We start from the raw sequence: 22,573 nt of genomic DNA on the forward strand, positions 1-22,573 counted from the left end.
ATTTTTAAAAAGGGGAAAAAAAAAGGGTTATAAAAAAATTTTTTTTTTTTTTTTTTTTTTTTTTTTTTTTTTTTTTTTTACCACATTTGAACCAAAATAAAAAAATGCCACATGAGAAGTTCTGGGTTGGACACATTTACAAGTTTTAGAGACTTTTTCTTTTTTTTCCAAAAGCGTTAAAGGAGCCCCGCCTTCGAGGACAAAGGTGACGTATATTTTGTACAGTTTTGGTTTAATTACTGCTCCGAGTGTGTCTGAGTCCGAATGCTCCAGTTAACGATTAATCGATTACTAAATTAGTTGGCTGTTGTTTCAACAGTTCAGTCACGAGTCGTCCGATTAATCGTTTCAGCCCCGGAACAGTCGTAGGAATCCGGGAACTCGGGGCGATCCCACACGGACGTGGGCTAAATCCATTGTGGGGGTGTAGCTGCCCGAGAAGCCAGCGGGAGGAGAGCTTCAGCGGGTCATGAGGATTAGTGTATATTGGGTCATGTCTGCCAAAGCCGTGACTCACTTCACGACAGCACATGAAAGGCATAACAAGAGGATCAGGTGGGATTTGAAACATGCGTGTGCGGTGTAATGGTCACTCTCTCCGCTGCTGAGATTTGAAAATACATGCAGCGTTTAAAGCCTCACACCGACGTGCGAATGCGAACAGAGGGAAAAATCTACTGTAGCTTTTCAGATGTGTGTGTATTTGTGTGTGAGCAGGCAAGAGAAGCAGGATCTCGTCTTTCATCCCTGCAATGAGTCACTTAAAAGCCGCTCTCCCTGGCTGCTCTGTAGAGGAGTACGAGCTGATGCACTTCGCTCCCTTTCCTGTTTTCATTTATTCCTCTAACGTCCCATTAGAGCCTGACGCTCCGCGGTGCTTTTACATGTCATGTTGACCTCGTGATAATGGAACCTGATTGGCATTCACATTCTCTCATATGAGCTAAACCATAAATGTTTCCAGTCTTGTTCTAGTTGCTTAATCTCTTTTTCTTTTCATTTTAGTTTTAATTGACAGATTAATTGGCCTGAGTGTTTTTAAACTGTAGAGGTCCAGAAGATCAATAAACCTGCCTGTTAATTTAGGATAATGAGGATGAGGAGCTGCTCTTTCTAGTTTTCTGCCTCGGCATCAGAGCTGATAACATCTTTCTCCCTGAGCCCGGTCACGTTGCCGATGGGTTGCACCAAAACGCCTCCAAGCTGTAATAAACTCTGTTCCCTGTTGACCAATCTCCAGGTTCTCACAATTGCTTTTGCAATTTTCCCCTTTTTTTGTTTTTCTGCAATCAGTCCCAGATTTTGTGGTGCTTCTTTAGAAATATTTGCAAGAAATGTTGGGATATTTGCCCTCATGTACGACGGTAGATGTAACTCCTGGTTGATCACTTGGCTGTAACCTGAGTAACGATGAGGAAGCGGTGTAGTTGAAGGAAGAAATACCGCCACCTGCGGGTGAGAGTTGGCAGTCACTTTTGACCGTTTTTGTGTAAAATGTAAAATATATTGAAAATTATGCATCAACACAAAAAAATGCATGGATTTGTTGATTTTATTAGAATTTTTGCCATCGCAAAATCGAGAAAAACTGGAGGTGCTGAACAGATCAGGAGTCTCACTGGAAAGCTTGTTCCATTAAAACATAGTTAGCAAGATTTTTTTTTATTTTTTTTTTTAAATTTTACATCACTCATGGTTATATTTGTATTTACTAATATTAAACACTTTGGATGGAGTAGCTTTTCAAGAAATAAGCAATTTCCCCTTAGATTTCAATTTCTGTTTTCACCTGCCCTGTTTGTTCAGCTTTTATCAAGATCTTGTGAATGAAAAGCGGATTTTAGACGGCTCCAGCAGCAGGAAGTGGACTCTATAGCACAGTGCATTTTGGGTAATAAATACAACCAAAACAGACGTGTACACCTAACTCTAGCGAGAGAAATGGTTCTCGCTAGCTATTTCTAAATCTAAACTAAAATCTGACTCTACTAATTTTTTATATTTTACAAAGAAGGACGTTGCGCTCATGTCTTCTTCATAGGTTTTTGTGTCGTTTCCTTCAGTGCTTCTAGGTGCAGCGCCACCACAGGCCAGGGAGGGAACTGACTTTCCAAGGTTTTAGTGCAGCCCAAGCAGAAATGTAAACATAAAAACGTTCCCACTATGTGAAGGATGGCCATTTAGCATATTTTTGTTTTCTCACTGAATATCAGTTTTATATTGTTTTTAGTATATGTTGCACTGATTATTATTTGAAGAAGTATTGTACACACTCCTAAAGTGCACAGAAACAAAAATATGTCCTTTAACACAGTGATGACCATGTAGTTGTTCACGATGAGGCAACAGGACGTGGTTGTGTGAATCCTTAACGGCCGCTCCACGTATCAACAACGAGATCGACCAGCTGATGAACCAGATGCAGCAGATCGAGACGCAGCAGAGGAAGTTCAAGGCCTCCAGGGACAGCATCCTGTCAGAGATGAAGATGCTGAAGGAGAAGAGGCAGCAGTCTGAGAAGACCTTCATGCCCAAGGTCAGACATCTTCTCCCACTGGTGTTTACCGCCGACCAGACCGTTAAGTTGATTTCTCCAGGTTTCTACACAGTCTTAAAAGGATTGGAGACGTTTTTAGCGTTTTCTGTGTTTGGAAAAAGTTTGGAAAAGCTATAAATGCGTAGAAAAACCCATTTTTTTAGACTGTTCTCAATGAGTCTAAAAGTGGCTTTTTAAAAAAAAAAAAAAAAAAACATTTTTATATTTTCAAATAAATGAAACTGTCATTGCTTTAGAAATCAGCTTGAGCTCTTTTTTTCTCACAATAGGATCATTTTACTGTGGTTGCGACAAAACAAGCTTAAGATCTTATCGCCGTCCAAGAAAATTAAGTTGTCAAGCACACACAGCCGTTGTCACAAGAAGACGAAGGCATAAACTTTTTCAAATAATTTTTCAGGCGTTGCTTTTGGGTTTTCAAGGATCGTGCACATGCATTCAGTTTTTGTCGCTTGGGTGAATCTAGCACAAGTGGCAAAATAGTTTTTATCAACATCTTTCAGGAGTTTTCATTTGTTGTTGTTCTTTCTCTTCAGCAACGTAGTCTGCAGAGCCTGGAGGCCAGCCTCCACGCCATGGAGTCGACCAGGGAGTCGCTGAAGGCCGAGCTCGGCACCGACCTCCTCTCCCAGCTCAGCCTGGAGGACCAGAGGCGCGTCGACGACCTCAACGACGAGATCCGTCAGCTACAGCAGGTCAGGAGAAAAACAGCCAAGAAGCTCCTAATCGTCCTCTGAATTATCTGCTGGCTGAAAATGACACGGAAAAATCCTTGTGCAGTGATTGGCTGGAGTTGTTTAAAACTACATTTAATGTTGGCTTGTGGGATTACTGTGAAAATTAGGTAACATTTTAAAATCTTGAAAAGTACAAAAAGTGTCTTGTTTTGTTTTTTTCACTCCCACAATTATGTGAAATTTTGAAAAAAAAAAAAACTCTACTTTGAGCTGCAACACTTTTCTCATTTGCTTGGATATAAAAATGGTTTTAAGAGTCTTTGTATTAGCTAGAATAAAGACATTTGGGTCTGGGAAAGCTAACTAAGTGAACCTCGGTAGCCGACAACGTTTCACCCTCAGACTCTGGTTTGATCGCAGCGATTTTAAAGAGATGACTTTAAGATCTTAAACATGACACGATAATTGAGTCCCAGTGCTTATCGGGCCAATTTGTAGTTGTTCTTTTTGCCTTTGTGAGAGCTCTTCCGACTCTGGAATCAAAAGGTGCGTTTCAGATGTAATTGTTGAAGGGAAAATGAGGAGCGCCTCTTCACAATAAACATCTGCTGCCTCCATTGTATCGTTTTCCACCATTGTCCTCGAGACGACTGCAGCTGTGGTCTGTTTCCATCTCGCTGAGCTGCTCTCATCATCGCATAGCAACCCCACCTCCTCTGTGTAACCCCTTCTTTTAATGATGAATAGCCGTGTTGGACAAACGACGTCACGCTGTCATATAACTCACAGTTTTGAACAGAGGAACTATTTTAATCGTAGCTCCTACCAGGACTTGATTTAGTGCTTCTGTGATGTTTGTTTAGTCGACATTATTTGTCCTGAATTGTCCAGTTAATGACTAATGGATGATCTCCTTTGTTTCCTCACAGGACAACAGGCAGCTGTTAAACGAGAGGATCAAGCTGGAGGGAATCATGACCCGAGTGGAAACGTATCTCAACGAGAACCTGAGGAAACGTCTTGATCAAGTCGAGCAGGTGACTGTGCTCTTTAAAAAAACAAAGAAGAAAGGAAATCTGTTCATTGAATTTCTTTAATTATTCTCAGGAATCCAAAGCAGAGGAATCTAGTAATACTTTTTAAAATTGTAACCATGATATAGGAGCTGAATGAGCTGCGTGAGACGGAGGGTGGCACGGTTCTCACGGCGACCACGTCTGAGCTCGACGGCATCAACAAGCGAGTTAAAGAGACTTTGGCTCGATCAGATGGTAGGTCTGAGGTGAAAGTTTGTAGGCTCTCTGTGTTTTGTGGAGCTTTTTAAAAGTTATTTTTATGGTTAGTATCCAGCTGATTTAAAAAAAAAAAAAAAAAAAAAAGGAACTTTTTGAAATGTATTTAATTTTGTTAATTCGATTCTGTAAAGAAAAACACATCCAGGGCCGTTTAGCCACAGAGGAAGTCATAAAACACAATTAGTCGATTTGGAGACACAAATAATTATGATCGCTTTTAGACCCAAAAACAAGATACAAATTAATTTATTTATGTTTTTATCTTAGCTTGTTTTTAACTTTCCAAGAGTTTTATATATAGTTTTTTTATTTATTTATATATATTTATACAAAAAAGCTAAAAAAAAAAAAAAAGTGACCCAAATGGTCTAATTCCTGCTGGATTATTTGGTTATCCACAGAGCTTTACAGAAGTATTCACACCCCTTGAAATTCACTTCAGCTTTGAATGAATTTTGTACGACTGTTTAGTGACAGACCTTGTGTCAAACCTCAGGCCCGCGGGCCAAATCCGGCCCGCCGCAGCTCCTGAGGGGCCACTGGTAAAAGTGTAATTTCGCCAAAGTTGTATTTTCAGATATTTTACTGCCCAGAAATGATAATGTATGCACTGTTAAAGTCATGCATACCTGACTGTTTATGTGGGCAGGGAAAAAATAAGTAATATATACATTTATTAATAAATAATCCAATTAGTTATTTGTGTGCTACTTCTTAAAATCAATCGAAATTGAATTGGATTATGAGGTTTGTGACAATACCCACTGCAGTCACTGGAAGTCAACCAGTTAATAGACAGTCTCTCTGTGGGTGGCTTCAGTTCAGCTGGTCCAAATGAAGTCAATGTAGGGGACATGTGGAGGTTGGCGCCCTCTTCAGGTGAGACCAAAGTTGAACTTTTGGCCTACATGCATGGCGTTTTGTCAAGCATCTTCCAGAGAGATTGTTTTTCATTTGGATCAGAAAAGCTGGTCAGAGCTGAAAGATGGATGGAGTCAAAAACAGTGTAGATAAAACTATCTTAATTTGTTGGAAAGGTCCAGTCAAGTTGCAACAAAATAAACCGGAAATGTTCAAGAGCTATAAATCCTTCTCCCAGTATTTATCTGAAGAGTTAACCGTCAGACTAAAGCGACGCCTCGCTTTCCCGTTCCCAGACCTGGACGGTCTCGTTGACAAGACGGAAGCAGAGATCAAGGAGCACATAAAGAGCATGGAGCGGTGGAAGAACATCGAGAAGGAGCAGAACGACGCCATCAACCACGACACCAAGGAGCTGGAGAAGATGACCAACAGGCAGGGCATGCTGCTCAAGAAGAAGGAGGAGTGCATGAAGAAGATCAGAGAACTGGGCTCCCTGCCTCAGGAAGCCTTCGAGAAGTACCAGACCCTCACACTCAAACAGGTACACACACACACACACACGCACACACACTTACTGTGTTCATTCCTTTCTTTCCCACTAACTTTATTCGCTCTTGATGGAGTTTTTCTGGTGTCTATATTTAAAAACTAAGTTGTTATTTTAGTTACTTAGAATCGCAACGTTTAAACATTAAAGTGGCAATAAATTCATTTCCATTCAGGTCAATAGAGATCGCTTAATGTTGCTAAGTTAGAAAAAATTTAATTTTAAATCTGGGTTTGTCTGAGCTGTTGTTTATCTCCAGATTCAAGTGAGAAAATGCATCATGAGCTATTTAGAGTCAAATTATTGTCTCAGATTTTTAGTTTTTCTGGTGTTTTGTCAAATTAGTTATCTTGAATTTCTTTTTAAAGTGCAACTTTTTGTCTCTAAAGAAATATTCTTTAAAGTTTGAATCACAATTCCTGTCTGAAATTGTTTTTTTTCTCCAGTAGAAAAAAAAGCTTCCCGGGCTTAAAAAATGAAGCAGAAACTTTTCTTATTAAAATGCTGCTGGTAGCAAAAGGAAACAACTTAAAACTTTTTTTTTTTTGAGCTGTTATCTGTGACACAACCCTGGTGCATCACTTGAATTTGGGAGGATGTTTTTATCCGGGTGAGTCACAGCAGAGCTGATTGGCTGAGAGTTGGCACTGGGCAGAAAACGAGTGGGAAAGAAAAACTTTGAAAAACCCACAGAAAGCCTGAAAACCTGACCATTGTTAAAGGTTACAAGAAAGATGAAGGTTTAATGGCATTACTGGGATTTGAAATATTAGACCGACATAAAGTATACATTTACATTTAGCCAGAACTAACTTGTAATGTTGGCGCTTTAAACCGTAGTAACAGGATGAAGATTCATTTTAGCTGATTTGAAACCAAAACCCTTTAAACCTTGATGCAGCTGCCAGCCCTGTTCTTACTGTCATATTTATCGGTAATCAAGCGGGTGGGCTAAAACACTTTTAACCCTCTTACGACCAAGCTGTCGGCGCCGACGGGATTCATCCATCCATCCATTTTCTGAACGCCCTTGTCCCTCAGTGGGGTCGGGAGGGGTGCTGGTGGCCGACGGGATTCAGCTTGTGTAATTCCCATTACCGTAATTTCTGAACAGTTCAACATATCAAAAAAAAATTCCAAAAGTGCAGAAAAGGTGAGACATTGCGCTTTCTGGGCATATATGATACATTACGGTAGCCACCCGGGAAAGTTTGATATGAACTTGACCAATCACAAGAAAGATTCTCCGTTGAGTCATATTTGTCACCCAACCTACTCTGTATCGTAACTCCTGAACGGTTGGTCGCATTCAAAAAATTCAAAACGTATTAGAAAGTGCATAAGATAAGCTTTCCAACGGTGTGTCACATATGCATGTGGCAGCAGATATTAGAGTAAATATTTTCGTTACGCAATTTCCCTGCGTAGCTTCGTGTTGTTTCGACGGAGTAGCAGAGCGAGAGAGGGAGGAAACGGCAGAGGACGAGTTGAAATCACGCAGAAAATTATGGAAATGTCTAAAAAAAAAAATCCACCAGGCTGATAAAGGGTCCCAGAAGGCTGATATCTGAAGGCAGTGAACATGAGAGACATATAACCAGCGAACCAGGTTGTGTAAAAAATATTTGTACAAGCTAACGTTAGCCATATGAATGCTGGCTAACTGTTAGCTCCATCTTGATTCCTGCATAATTTGTGTATAACTATTCATTGTGCTGAAAATAAAATCGTGGTCTTCCAAAAATAATGTCCTAAGTAATATTTTTACCCAAAGTGATTTTGGCAAAAAGGAAAAAAATAAAAATCACCAACACTTTTTTTTCTGCCAAAAGATGAATTGTGAAAACAACAACAACAAATCAACCAAGTGAGGGATTGGTGACCTGTCCAGTGTGTCCCCTGCCTCTTGCTCCTGACCACTGGAGAAGGGTACCAGGACCCTTTCAACCTGAAGTCTGATAGATAAAGTATGAATGGATCAAGAGTGAGATTCTGTCTGCAGCTGGAGAGGAACTGCTTTAGAGCCTACCACAAAAAATGAAAATGCCTGAAATAATTTAATAAAAAACAGGCATAAAAACTTGTAAATTGGAGGCCAGGCTTCACAGTTTTCTCTGCATTTATGTAATACAGTTGGAAGTTGAAATTGTTCATCTGAAATTGTTTGCCCCTGTAATCAGAAAGTTTTTGTTCAGTAATAAACCTGAAAATTTCAATTCCGATTTTTGTTTTTGTTTTTTCTCTTTAAACTGTTTATTCACAATTTTTAATAGACAGAAATGTTAAATATCAAATACTGAAAGTTGAGGTTGTTCTGGAAAAAAGAGCAAAAATTCAGACTCATTGCACATTTTTTGAGAATTTTACAGCCATAAAATCAGAAAAATACCAGGCGGCCCAGTTACAATTATGGTCTTAAGAGGGTTAAACACTTTTGGCGCAAATCAGACGAGGGAATCAGCAGCTAGAGCCGTGTTTCTTTAGGAATAAAGTTGAGGGCCATCACCTCCCAGCCGCCCACGCTGCAGTGACTCAGACTCAAGTGCTCCGTCTAATTTTTGCTCTCAGCCAGTCGCCTTTGGGAGCAAAGGCTGTGGGATGAGTGGACTTGGCTGCATCTTTCATAAGTGTCTGAGTTTGTGTGTGTGTGTGTGTGTGTGTGTGTGTGCGTGTGTGTGTGTCTTTAGCCCCCCCTTCCTCTTTAACAAAGCCGAGAATAGCTTCACACGTTCTCATAAACACTTCATCTAGTTAATGTTGCTCCTCTGGCAGCCGCAGGCAGGGTGCAGGCAGGACGGTTCTGCTGATTGTTCTAGTGGAGGTGAAGCTGCTCGTGTTGCTTTGGCCATTAGTGGTTTTAAAGGATAAATGTGTTGCTGGAGAGCCTGGAATACCCATGTGGAAAAATGAAACTGAAAGCTTATCCATCTAATTTAGCTGAATTTGTGTTTCACTGTATTCTTGATGTAAATGAAATTACATCAGGACGTGTGTGCATCCTTAAAAACTCTTAAATTAATCAAGCGTTAAAATATTTTTTAATTTGTATGAAAAATGGGATATGGCCTTAAATCAAATACAGCATGTCTTAAATGTTGTCGTGGCAGGACTATTTAATCTCGTATTAAACGACTTACTTTTCTGTCAGGGAAAAAGTCTAAGTTGTGTTATGTTGAGGCTACTGCTAACTAGTTACTAATACGCCCTTGCCAGCTAGCTAGCTTTTTTGCATCTACTAAGTGCAAATTTATCGCTGATTGGCTGGACAACGTTCATCTTCGCCAAAGGCTAACGTCTGTTGCTAACCCATAAGATGCTGGCTGCTTTCTGTGTAAAAACCAACAACAACTTGGGTTCAAACTGTAAAAACAAATACGCAGTGTGAGAAGCACAAAACTGAGAAGGAGCATGAAACCAAAAGAGAATGAAGAGCCACAGATGCAGCTATAATTACAAGTAGAGTAAAAAAAATTAAAAGTAAATGAATAGTTTCCCATTCTTTTGTTGCATTACAAGTCTTAAATTTCATTCATAGTGGTCTTAAAAAGTCTTAAATTTGGGTGAAACCTGCAGAAGCTAAATTATTACCATAAAGATAATTACCATACTTGGTTATGTTGTTTATTTTCCCACCTCTTCACCATGTAAATTGATAAGTGAAATGAGGCAGAGCCTAAATAAATCAATCATCGCCCCCCACCTCCTGCAACGCTGGACCGTAGCACACCGCCAGCAGCTGCTAACAAACACATGATGTAACGTTTTATTTTGTTTCTGCTCCAACAGCTGTTCAGGAAGCTGGAGCAGTGCAACACGGAGCTGAAGAAGTACAGCCACGTCAACAAGAAGGCCCTGGATCAGTTCGTCAACTTCTCCGAGCAGAAGGAGAAGCTAATCAAGCGTCAGGACGAGCTGGACCGTGGCTACAAATCCATCATGGAGCTCATGAACGTCTTGGAGCTGCGCAAATACGAGGCCATCCAGCTCACCTTTAAGCAGGTGCGAGCAGATCGCAAAGTCGCGGACGAAAACCGCGTGGCGCCCGAGTAAGCACGATAACGGCCCCAACGCTTTCCTTCCAGGTGTCGAAAAACTTCAGCGAGGTTTTCCAGAAACTCGTCCCAGGAGGCAAAGCCACGCTGGTGATGAAGAAGGGCGATGCCGAAGGCAGCCAGTCCCAGGACGAGGGAGAGGGGGGAGCAGACAGCGAGAGGGGATCCGGATCCCAGAGCAGCGTTCCCTCGGTGGACCAGTTCACAGGAGTCGGCATCAGAGTAAGGAGCCGTCGTTTCATCCAAACGTACCTGGTAATGGTAATCTGAGCCAAAACCTCCTGATTGTGAACAGAAAGCATCTGGAGACGTCGACACTGGGAGTCCGTGTATTCTCATTAAGTCTTAAAAAGTCTTGAATTCATGTATATAAAACCGAGGTCTTAAAAATCTTAAATTAAGTTACAAAAAAGGTACGTTTGTCTTAGTCACATGTCTTAAATTTTGTGGTAGGAGGACTATTTAAATCTTGTATATTCTGTTTTTCCCCCTGTGGGAACTCAAGGCGGTTGAGATTAGTGCTAACTAGCTGCTAATATACCTTGCTAGCTAGCAAGGTATATTAGCAGCTGAGGTCGTCTCCTCGACCTCAGATCAGACGAGACGACCCGCTGAATTTAAGCATATTACTAAGCGGATGAAAAGAAACTAACTTTTCCTCCGCTAATACACAGCAGTATTAGCAGCTATGTTAGCAGTAACCAATGCTTCTGGTTCCTACAGTGGAAAGAGAGGAAGGAGAAAAACTAGCTAGCTAGCAAAAACAAAAGCTAACTACCTGAAAGGTTTTTTTTTTTTTTTTTTCATCTCTCATGATTTAAGCCAAATTTATCACCATATGACAATACATTTATTCTGTGCAAAAAAACTTGTGGGTTTATGGTTGTTTCTTTAGTGCATTTCTGACACGATACAGATCTTAAATTTAATTCTTAATGAACTCTTAATTCAATTTTAGAAGTCTTAAATTTAAGGCAGTGAATCCTGCAGAAACCCTGTGACATGTATCCGTCCATCAAGGTCTCGTATAAATGTATAAAAGTTTTCTGAGTGCATCTGTGCGGTTCTTTTGTTCTGCTGGGGAAATAAAAACCCATCCCTCATCACGGCTCCGTCCCCTCAGAGCAGAACCAAGGTGAAGTTAGTCATGCAGTGAGTAATGCGCGGCTCTCTTCACGCTAAATTTATCCCGATCCGTATGAAAGCCGTCACAGCCGCTCCGGTTCTTTGTCTGGGCCCACAGAAACAGATTAATGTGCATCAAGATGGGAAGCATCAGGTGAGATCGGTGTGTTTGTGTGTCTGCCTTGCAGGTGTCGTTCACGGGGAAGCAGGGGGAGATGAGGGAGATGCAGCAGCTGTCTGGAGGTCAAAAGTCTCTGGTGGCTCTGGCTCTGATTTTTGCCATCCAGAAGTGCGACCCGGCTCCTTTCTACCTGTTCGATGAGATCGACCAGGCCCTCGACGCCCAGCACAGGAAGGCTGTGTCAGGTAAACGAGCGGCCGCCTCCTCCCATCTGCTGTGGTCAACATTAGGGATGGGGAAAATATTGTATTTATTATCTGGAAATATATGTATAAAATTTAGTTTTATGTAGGTAGTTGGTGATTTGTGCACAGAAAAAACTGACAGCATTACTGAGATTTTTACTTTTCTTTTTTACCCTTTTGGTCCCAGTAGATTATTACCACTGAGTATTCGGGTCATACTAAGTGGAACAGAATGATAGTATTTTGAGAATAAAGATGTATGAAAAAAGTTGAAATAACATAAATAAAGTTATAATATTATAACTTGTTTCTAATTTCTAATTGTATGGCCTAACGCTCTGTTGTAAATGATCAATATTTCTAAAAAAAAAAAAAAAAATTAATGCAGGGGATGTTTGTTGTTTATCAAAGTATTTTATTCATAGTTTAGTGTAGTTTTAATTCGGTATAGTTTAGTTAACAGCTCAGTTTCATTCTCTGACCAGTCTTTGTGAGGCTTTGACTTCAATTAAAAGAAATGTTTTCTCTGATGTAAATTCTTAGAGGCAGAGATGACAAACAGGTGACACCAATGGGATTGCCGTGTAAAGAAAACAAACATTCAAATTAATCAGAACCACCAACTTTCAGCACCTAAAAATAGTTTCTGATATCTAGAAAATATGTGGGAACTCTGAGTTTGTATATTAACTCTTTCTATGTGCAGCGTCCAGCACAGATAAAGTAATACTTATAAATCAAACAACTGGAAAGACGCCTATCGGGCCTCATTTTATATTTTTTTGCAGACATGATCGTGGAGCTGGCCGGCCATGCTCAGTTCATCACCACCACCTTCAGGCCGGAGCTACTGGAGTCGGCAGACAAGTTCTACGGAGTCAAATTCAGGAACAAGGTGAGGAGCTCCTGTCTGCTGGAAGACAGTTATTTTCTTTTAAGCAAATTATTTCATTTAATTATTCCTTTGAGGTTGGTTTCTGATTCTCTTAAACATATTAAACCTGTAATTTCAAGACCCCCTTGAGTTTCATGTTGGTTACATAAGCTAAACACACACACACACACACATATATATAATATGAAAACACATTTTCTTGTACCTTGAGCTGAAACAAAAGCTACAAAGCTGCTTTCATCCAATCAGAGGCTTCTATCTTACCCTGTCTACTTTTATCATTTTACCACAAAAGTTCAGCGAGTTCAGCAGGAATGGAGAACTTTCCCCTATAAACAAGGTTTTCCATCTGTTCTTTACCAACCCGCTCTGCCAGAGACTCTTCAGTGTTTTAATGTTTCATAGCCTGAATTATCGGTGCTTCGTCAGAGTGGCATTGATCGGTTGTGAAGTGTCTCCATGTCTTTGTGTTTTAAGGTGAGTCACATCGATGTGATCACAGCGGAGCAGGCCAAAGACTTTGTGGAGGACGACACCACCCATGGTTAACGCGCTCTGCCTCCAACGTCGAGGGCCACACACACACACACACACACACACACACACACACACACACACACACACACACAGAAATAATCCACCACCTCTGCAGAGTGCTGTTTTTACTTCTGTTGGAGATTAAACTCTGAGAATCTTTCGCTTCTCACATTTGGAGTTTAGATGTATTCAAATCCCGAAATGCATGAACAAGGACGAGGAGAGACAAATAAAAGGAATCTGAGTGAGGGCCGTTTATGTTTGTCCGATCCCTGAACCCAGATTTCACACCGGACCTCCAACTTCGTAAACTTTAGTTGCTCTTTACACACAGAGCTCTTTGAGTTTGTGTTGCTGTGATACATTTTCAAACACTGAGACTGACGTTGGATGAGGCAGAGACAGAAAACGGCTCCTCCTTTTGTACATACGGATCTGTTTTGATACGACTTGAGTTAAATTGTTGCTTTTAAGGTTTGTGAGAAGACGGGGCGAAGGGGGGGTTCAGCTTGTTTTCGGTGCCAGCTGTGGAACATCAGCGTTCATATGCATTCATATTTTTTAAATTTCTGTAACTTATACCGCTTGTATTCTTGAAACAATGATTGTTAGTGTTTAGATTGTTATACCTTACCCTGGTTGTTACTGTGTTGTGTAACTTCTTGTTTTAGGTCAGTGGAATAAAAGTTTATATTCCTCTTCGTCTAATTTCCCCGACTGGTCTGAAATTAGCCACCACTCAGGTGGCTCCCGCTGCCGTCTCAGCATCGGGAGGGTTCGGGTAAAGCAGCCTGTGAATACCGCACTAAGTCCAAGTTTTCATATTTTTGTTTGGAAATAAACTTGTCATTAGTTGTGCTTTTGTTTCCCAGTCTGATTTTGAAATGTTTTTTTTTGTTTTGTTTTTTTGTTTTTTATGCTATTGAAAAAAATCTTATAAAAATAATAAAAGGTTTTAAAGGTTTTTAGTTCATTGTTTTGTTTGTTTTCCTCCAAGTCCACAAGGTGGCGCTGCAGCTAACACCCGACCTCCTCAAAACGTGGCTGAGATGATTTTTTTTAATTTGGAAGAAATTGAGTTTTTTTTTTCTCTAAAAAGCATGTTAGCACAAGAAAAGTGACTTTATTTTAGTAATTCAGTTTTAAATTTATATAGATTTGTCTGTGATATTTTAAATGAGGTTTATTTTTGAGTGTGATCCCAAATTCAGTTTCTCAGCTCTAATTTGATTTAACCGTTTATTTTTTTCACACTGCAGCCAGATGTGTGCTGGGAATGTAAAATAACTTCAGCAGTTAATATTGTAAATGCATTGTTTAGGTGAANCCTTTGTGGACTAACTTTCCTGTGGTCGATGTCGAGTCTAGAGATTTTACCGTAAATGTTGAGGCCATAACTTGATTTTCACTTTTTTTTTTTTTTTTTTTTTTTTTTTTTTTGCTTTTAGTGAAAATTTAAATATTGAAAGTAGTAGAATTTTGTGGTTTGATTACCTATGAGCAATAATCATTAAAATGAACATTCATATGTGTATAATGCAAGTTTATTTACTTATTTAAATCAGTAGGGGTTGAGACCCTTGTTTGGGTCGTAGTAGAGGGGTCACAAAATGATTTTCATGATCATAGTGACGTGACCTCTGACATCTCTTTAAGGTCAACAGGGACAAAATTAAATGAATATGAAGTAATTAAATGATTCACTAAATGTGCAGTAATATACTTTTTAATACATTGTTGTAAAATAAATATACTTAAAAATACCAACACATAACTAATTTTCAATAAATAGTGGGGAATGTATGTATTTCTAGTTGGTCGCCCAGATTGGCACTGTGATTTTAGGAGTCGCACATGAACTAAATTAACTTTTGAAAGATGTTCTCATTTATCCAGATGCTCCTCTAGTAGCTATTCACTAATAGAGGAAAATCCTAAAATAGCTGAAAATCCTAACTTGCCTTTTCCAGTTTCCCTTCATATAATCCCTTCAGAACCAGCGTCTGGCGCACATTTTGCTGGCCTTGCAGTGACGTTATGTTTTGATATTTAGGTCCATTATCCTGCTTAATCAAAGCGTCCCAGCGGAGCTCCTTTCCTTCTCGTGTAACATCACCCTGTACTGGCAGCCTCTCTGAAAGCCTGTGACCTCCAGAGACGGCCTCAAGGATCGCTGCTGTAATACCACAGACCTCCGAATCATCCTGGCTGGCGGCACGGCGAGGTGCCAAGGAGTCGGTCTAACCTTTAAGAGCAGAGTTTAAACACGACGGTTCAGTGTTCAGAAGCTGTGCCGCATTGTGGCGCCCTTTCTGATTGATGCAGGACGCGTTTTGTCTTCTATTATTTTTAGTTTTAAACTGATGAGTAAGTTTTTATTTTTCTCAAGAAAGTGTAATAAAGAGTCGACCCTCAGGGGGCGCTCAAGAACTAGAATGTAGATAAAAACCATAGAGTAGCTCCTAAAATAAAGAGCTAGCTGAAGCTAGCATAAAGAGCACTGTTCGTGTTTTATTCTTAGAAGAACTTTACATGATACCAGGAGTGGTACTATACTGTGGTACTATTTTGTGCTATTTCTAAACATGTGCTGTGTAAACAGTTATTAATGTGGGATAAAAATGTTTGCTATTTTTTAAAACTTTGCACCTTGTCACTGCATCAAACCTTGCTCTTCAACTAAAGCTAAAACTCATTCGTTCCACATGTGTAAAAGAATATTAACCACTCTGTCTTACCAGCCAGCTGTTGTCACACTTCTGATTTCACTCCTTTACACATTTTTATTGCTTTTCTAATACCTTTGAAATGTAAATTAACCAAATTCTATGGCATATTTAAATAAATGGAAACGCCTTATCCATGTCCATCACATTAACATTAGGAAGCCTGATATGGTTGGTTCAAGAGGTTATAGCTTGTAAATATCTTATCTGCAATAGCTGACAATAACATATTAGGGCCAACAGAAAAGCATTTTTCATTATATTGAAATAACTGCATAACAGAGTTGTGGCAGTTCATGCAAATATTTTATTATTAACCTGTACAGCAGTTCCCATAAAAAACATTATGAGCCTCAGTTGGCATAGCGACTAGTGAACAAACCAAAGCAATTACTAGTCTGCTGGTAAAATGCTACAGTATTCATGATACAAATAAGTTTATTTCAGTTCACTTTTGATTTTGAAGAAAATGATAAATAAATCTGACAAATTCTTTATCATTATTACAGAAGAGGATTAGACAGAGCCACTGGGGATTATGGGCTTGGTCCGAATTGACTTTCTGTTTGAGCCCAATGGAAAAGGCTCGTCGTGGTTTGCTGACTAGATGCAAAGAAGCAAGAATGTCACAATTGATAGTGGAGTTGGCCCTTTCAGCGAACAGGAGAATGGCAGCATCATTTATACGGTAAATAATTTGCAGGAAACAACTAGAGACCAGTATGGCAGAAACTGGAAGTGAAGAACAGAGGAGTATTGTAGCAAACTGACAGGTAAACTACTGGGAGGATGTATGAGTGACATGACAACCAGGTGTGATTAATTAGGACAATGAGTTCCAGCCGCATAGTTCACCTTTCATTTCCCCCATGAGGCTCTTTTAAACAAAGCTTATTAGAAAGGCGAAAACACAAGAGTAAAGAAATGTCCAATGACCACATGAAAACAGAAACTGTCAAAACTCAAACACATCAGCAGAAGTTAATTTTATTGCAGTAACAGAGCAGCCATATTTACCATGATTGACAGCTGTGCAGGATATTTGATACTGACGGTAAACCAGTGTCAAAGTTTGTATCCATGTCCACAGCATACCTGCCACGTTTTGGATTTGAGAAAACTGAGACAAACGTAAGAGGGGAGGGGGGATTAATACTGGATATATAATACGGGAGCACGGCGTATGAGTGTCTTGATACGTCGTTTTTTTTACCAGTAAAAAGCGGTAGTTTCCCGGTCAAAACGGGTATGGACCGGAAATGACGGCGACACACCTCAGAGCTCTACCAGTACAACCACAGGTATTTTCCGGCTCTATTTGCCTTTATTTCACAGTGACGATCTGTCAACTGGACCAGGACTGGAGTTCTGTCAGAACTCTGGCAGCAGCTTGTCGATATGGTAAGAAATATAAACATTTCAAACTTTCCCCGCCATTTCTGAGCCGTCGCGGACCTACAGCGCTCTGGATGTTGATTGAAAGGGTGATCCTTGGCTGTAAACTCCCTGTTGCATTTTTATTTTGATATCAGAATGTTAAGCACAGTAATGAATAGATAATGCCAAACCATAATCAAGATGCTAATCGTCGGAGCGGCATAAAACTGTCCCGCTTTATGCAGCGGCGAGTTAATTTGTTGTCTAGCAGGTGCTGATTAATGGCCGCGGGGAAGAGGAGGGGGAGGCGTGTGAAAGGCCTGGCTCTTTTCTTGCACTCCATGGTGGTCCATCTGTGTGGCAGGCCTGAAACGCTAGCTGATTATATTTTTATTCCCCAGAAGATCGCTCCCAGAACCATCTGTCTGTTTTAAGGCTCTGTCAGCCATCAGAAGGTCTGTCCTCCTCCGTCTGGCTGTTTCTCCACAACGCAGAGATGCGACTGTGACCCATGCAGACACAGATCCACATCCAGAAGCTGATTTGGGGTGTTGTGGTACTCAGAGCTGTGTGTGTGTCACAATGTTTTGCTCCACCAACAAGGAAATGGTCGACAGCAGCTAGTGTTTGTGAACAATCTGAGCACTTAGAAACTCTCACATTTCTGTAAAATGTCTGGAATAAACTGAGAAAATCTAACAGAGCCCCTGCCACCTAGAGAATACTTACTAATAGGAGAGCATCGATTACAGTTTCCTGGCAGATTTGCGATTGTAAAAAAAGCTTGACCTGCAGATTCTGATTTTGACTGATACTGATGTTTTTTGTCTCAAATGTTGCTAAATATAGCAATAAAATCACTGAATTGGCAACAGTGAAGTGGCTGTTAACTGCAGATATGAGCTGGTGGGCCGGTCCATCAGTCAAACCTGGTTTATTTGTAGACCTGTGTCAAGGTAGATAAGATCAGCTTCACGTGTAAGTATTGGCCAATCACCATTCTCCCAAAATTAAGGAACTTGGGGCAGACATTTCAGTGATCCCTACTTACTTAATTGCATTTTAATTAAATATTATTGCAATGTATTGCTCCTTTTTCTAATTTATTGGTAATTGTCACAAGGGTAATATGACATTTTTCTTATTGTCCCCAGCTTCCAACACCTTTAGCATCTTAGGTAGTGTAATCTATGCCAGGCGGTAAGGATTTTATAGCTCTGACAAAAACATGGGATTACAACTGTCCAACAGTCCAATATTTAGTTGCAATATTAACATTGTGCACTCTGATATTGCAGTGATGATGCAGTGTACTGAGCATCTAACATTCAGTTGCTTGGATTAGATGATTTAGGGTGCATTCACATCAGCCCTGTTTGGTTCGCTTTAATCCAACTCTAGCCGCCAAAAGGTTCAGTTAATTTGTGTGAATATGAAATCGCACTCTGACGTGAACCAAAAAAAAAAAGTGAACTCTTAACCGCCTGCAAGTTTAGGTCTTGGTTTGGCTCAAGAGAAGTCTGGCGCGATGTTTGGAGACTGCTCCAAAAGCAGGAAGTATTACAGCGCTGGGCATTCTGGGTAAATACAACCAAAACAAACGTGAGAGTCTAGCGCTAGTGGAAGAAATGGCTCATGGTCTTTAACAAAAGCAAAAGATAAACCATTCAGCTGTAAACATATTTGTTTACATTTTGTAAAGAAGAAAGTTGGGTTTATCTTTTCTTTAGAGGATTTTGTGTCGTTTCCTTCAGTGGTTCTTGGTGCAGCGCCACCACAGGTGAGGAGGGGGACAGGTTTTCCAAATTGTTTGGTTCATTTGCAGTGTGAAATAACCTCACCTGCTGAAAATGTAACAAATGTCCCGATTTGGTCCCCAATCAAACCGAGTCCACCAGACTGTGAACCTAAGTAAAAATATTAGCACAGTTAACAGGATCTGTTATCAATATGTTTGTTTGACGCTTCCTTTTGGGGAAAATGCTTTACGGCTTTATTCATATAGGACATGAAAAATTATAGTGTCGCCAATGTGATGAGCAGTTTTGATGTTTGTCCTCATCCATACAAGGTCCATTAAGAAATATACATTTTGAGCAATATAAGATGATTTTTATTTAAGTTAACTATTTAATGTTTAGCTAATTATTTTTTTTTTGTGCCAGAATTCCTTATTTGATTTCCAGTTTACTTTTAACAAATTAGTTCAAAAAGTTGTCAAACATAACTTTCAGAAACATTATACCAACCTGTACAGCAATTTTTGAGTCAAGTGTAAGTGTTTTTAAAGTAATTATTATTACAAATTAAAGACAAATATGGGATTTTATATACATTCACTTTCCTTGCATTTACTTTAGACAATTTAACAACAATGAGCTGTTTATTATTTTTACTAGACCCCTCGCTGGGTTATTGGTTTCTGGTGTTTGGACTCTTTGGCTGCGTAAAATGTGAGCGTGTTAACAAACGCCCCTGATCTCAGCTGTTTAGCGCTTCGCCGGGATCCGCAGGGGGCCTGCTGCTGCTGGTGTCGGTGTCGTTTGGGTCTATAAAACGTCTCGGAGATCATAAACTCACTTCTACTTTGGGCTTCTGAAAATGGACCCTCTGGTCTGCTTAAAGTCCGCTATATGATTGGACGGAGGCGACTCGGCGCGGTTGGCGTGACTGTGTGTTAATTTTAGTCCATCAATAAAATAATGTAGCACCGTTCCTGCTGCGAAGGCTGGAATTTAAAGCCTGCGGTTTTCTTTGTCGGCTCTTTTTTTTTCCAAATGCATGGTCTGTGAGGTCAGATGTTATATTGGTGCTCGGCCAAATTGTCAAAGTCTGGTCCGTGTATATAAACTGTGAGGTTTCAAATCCTGCTCCCGAGTGTACATGGATGAGTTTTGTTTACAATAACTCTGAGAACCTAAAGTTTAGATGCATAATAATACCAATGTTGGACTCAACGAAGTTAAAATTCACACAAATATATACACACACCTTCACTGATACTTTGTTAAACGTTCAGTAGCAAGTTAGCCCCTATCCACTCTTGTTTTGAAGCCTTCTTGCATAACACTGGCAGGATATTTGGTTACTCTTCTTCTTGTAAGAGAAGCCATTTTGTCAGACTTAAATTAAAATGTAAGTGAATTAATCTGAATTCACTTAATCTGTAGGTTAACTTCGCTGTAGCCGACTTAGCTTCGCTACAAGATTTAGACAAACAGACTGGTTTTAGCAATCGGGCCGCTGACCAGTTTTACACATGTCGGCTTTAATCCTTTTGCAAATGGAGCGTTCCCCCCTCACGCGAAGGCTCAGCGCCACGCTGGGAGACATTCTCAGCTGCAGCGGGAGAATTTGCTGCAAACCGATCTCTTGGAAAGAGCCGAGTACAGATTTACTTCAGCTCAAACAGTGGTGCTCATCTGTTTCCTTTCACAGACATTGTGTTGGAATCCTAGTTAAATATAAAATACACTGTTGGTGAAAATCTACACAGTTTGGAGGCGTAGGAGAAGTAGCTTCCTGCAGATGTACAAAAAAACCATCTCGCCATTAGTTATTTGATATGGCACCTTTTCAACAATGGAAACATCTCAAGTATTTTAGATGGTTGTGTTTACAGCGCCCCCTACATTCTTTGGCACCACTGGCATAGATCTGCACAAAGTCTGAAAATTAATTTGTCTTTCACTGCAAAACAGCTTTTTTTTATGCTGCATTCTTGAACAGTGGCTACAAAATGTGTGCAAAACTCTCAATATCCAGCTAATGTCAGAAAAACTAACAAAATTTCACAATTGCTGTGTTTCCATTAAATAAGAAACGCAATTAAAATCATGTGTGAATAAGTTTGTTCACGCTGTGCGTCATTTAAAAACATGCCACACGTTTTTAAAATGCGCTATGACCCTTCAGACTGCAGGCCTGAACGCTCGGCTGTAAACTGTTGGATTTGTATCCAATTTCGTACCACAGACTGAAGCGGCTCAAGTCAGATTTTTTTGAGGGGGTGAAAAGATCGGAACTGGGACGTTCAGGAACGACTTTGAAAAAGTCGGATAGAAGGTTGCATTTGGGCAAAAAAAGAAAAATCAGATTTGGGTCGAATTTGACCGGTGTGTGAATGTAGCCTAAGAGTGATCAAATATTTAGACAAACATAAGGACATTAGATATTAGTGTAAAAGTTTCAACGTATTTGGCGCTGCATGCATCATTTGGATCTCTTATTTTAAGCATTTCTCATAAACAAGTGCTCTCCGGATCCCATTGTAACAACATCTTTAAGTTTTGAGAGTCTGTGACTCGGTGTCGCACACTTTATCGCTGCCCCGGTTCTTTACGAGGCCTCTGGTTGCCACTCTTCATCGTCAAATTTGACTTCTCGTCACTTGGCTTTTTAACCGCAGCTGTCCACACCGAATTCGACAAATTGCATTTCAGCGTGCTCTCAGTTCACACGGCCGCGCTAATCTTGGACGCATCGGCGACTCATGGGAAATGTGGTTTTATTTTGACATTTCTGGAACTGCGAGAATAAATTCACTCTGGTAATCACGACGCTAAGAACCACATGTGAAGATGGAGCCGACACATCCGGAGGTTTTGTAAGACTTGTGAATCCTGAGTAGAAGCAGCAGGGAAGGCGTTCTCAGGTTTACTGTACAGCCTTTAAAGCTTTCATACAGGATGTGATCCTGTAGATAGATTTTTAACATGCTATCCTCATGTCTCTTGGACTGTAAAGTTGCAATTTAAACATCAATTTCAAGCTTTGACTGGTGTTGTTTCAGGAGATTCACTGCACAAACGGTTTAAATGCAACTCATGTGCTTAACGCCGAGTTATCCAGACTGCCACCATTATAGAAACCACTTCATGCTACAGTGGTATCTGCTTTCTCGCAATGCCAAAAATAAGCAAAGGGGGAGGATGGAGGATTGTTATGTAGGGTTGTCACATGAACGCAGACACGTGCTCACGCGAAGCATAGCTGCGGCCGGTTGTCGGCAGGGATTGTTGGAGGTTCTCTGCCTCCAACTTTGCAGTTTGTTGTTCGAAGCGTCAGAGTGAGGCTGCAGAATTTGAATGGTTTGTATGCGACGCGTCTGCAGCGTCAGAGTGCAAGAGGAGATCTGTCGTTTCTGCTTTTCTCTGCTTGCCACGGTGCATCCATGAAGTAAACTTGTGTAACAAAGATAAGCATGATTGCTCAACTTTACTTGGACATGCACAAGTTATGCAGCCAATAGTAAAATCAAACTACTGGCACAACTTTCCATTTCTACACTACAAAATAATGACCGTCTCATCTCGAAAACGTAAATGAAAAATACTGTTTACCAAATTACATCATCGACTGAATTTGAATGCAACTTGGATCGGATTGGAAGGTATGCAAGTAAAATGAATTGAATCTGAGCATATCACTTTCAGACTTCTAAAAGCATGTTTCAGTAAAAGTAGTTTGTTTTCCTGGAAATAGGTGAGGAATCTTTCTTGCCTCTCTGAAAAGCCTTATTTAAATGCTCAAACTCACTTTTTGACCGTTGCTTT

General features: G+C 40.2%; 2 protein-coding genes across 4 annotated transcripts in view; both read left to right on the top strand.

The window, feature by feature from the left end:
* The window catches only part of smc3 (structural maintenance of chromosomes 3), a 32,126-nt gene extending 18,353 nt beyond the window's left edge, over positions 1–13,773 (top strand). Inside the window, exons 20-30 of one of the 3 annotated variants that reach the window (XM_015051186.1) lie at positions 2,385–2,536; positions 3,094–3,252; positions 4,164–4,271; positions 4,397–4,505; positions 5,687–5,934; positions 9,727–9,939; positions 10,023–10,214; positions 11,306–11,483; positions 12,272–12,378; positions 12,856–12,967; positions 13,008–13,773. In XM_015051186.1, the coding sequence (XP_014906672.1) occupies positions 2,385–2,536; positions 3,094–3,252; positions 4,164–4,271; positions 4,397–4,505; positions 5,687–5,934; positions 9,727–9,939; positions 10,023–10,214; positions 11,306–11,483; positions 12,272–12,378; positions 12,856–12,927 (1,538 nt within the window). In that variant the 3' untranslated portion in view covers positions 12,928–12,967; positions 13,008–13,773. Of the gene's footprint in view, positions 1–2,384; positions 2,537–3,093; positions 3,253–4,163; positions 4,272–4,396; positions 4,506–5,686; positions 5,935–9,726; positions 9,940–10,022; positions 10,215–11,305; positions 11,484–12,271; positions 12,379–12,855 lie in introns of all 3 variants that reach the window. The other 2 variants (XM_015051197.1, XM_015051178.1) reach the window with 2 other exon arrangements.
* A 3,189-nt stretch (positions 13,774–16,962) lies between these two features.
* Positions 16,963–22,573, top strand: part of rbm20 (RNA binding motif protein 20) — a 60,431-nt gene continuing 54,820 nt past the window's right edge. Inside the window, exon 1 of the mRNA XM_015051373.1 lies at positions 16,963–17,042. The gene's annotated coding sequence lies outside the window, so the exon portion shown is untranslated. The remainder of the gene's footprint in view (positions 17,043–22,573) is intronic.

This window comes from Poecilia latipinna, unplaced genomic scaffold (genome assembly GCF_001443285.1).
Source record: "Poecilia latipinna isolate Pla-1442-1.1 unplaced genomic scaffold, P_latipinna-1.0 Scaffold51, whole genome shotgun sequence".
NCBI classification, from domain to species: Eukaryota; Metazoa; Chordata; class Actinopteri; order Cyprinodontiformes; family Poeciliidae; genus Poecilia; species Poecilia latipinna.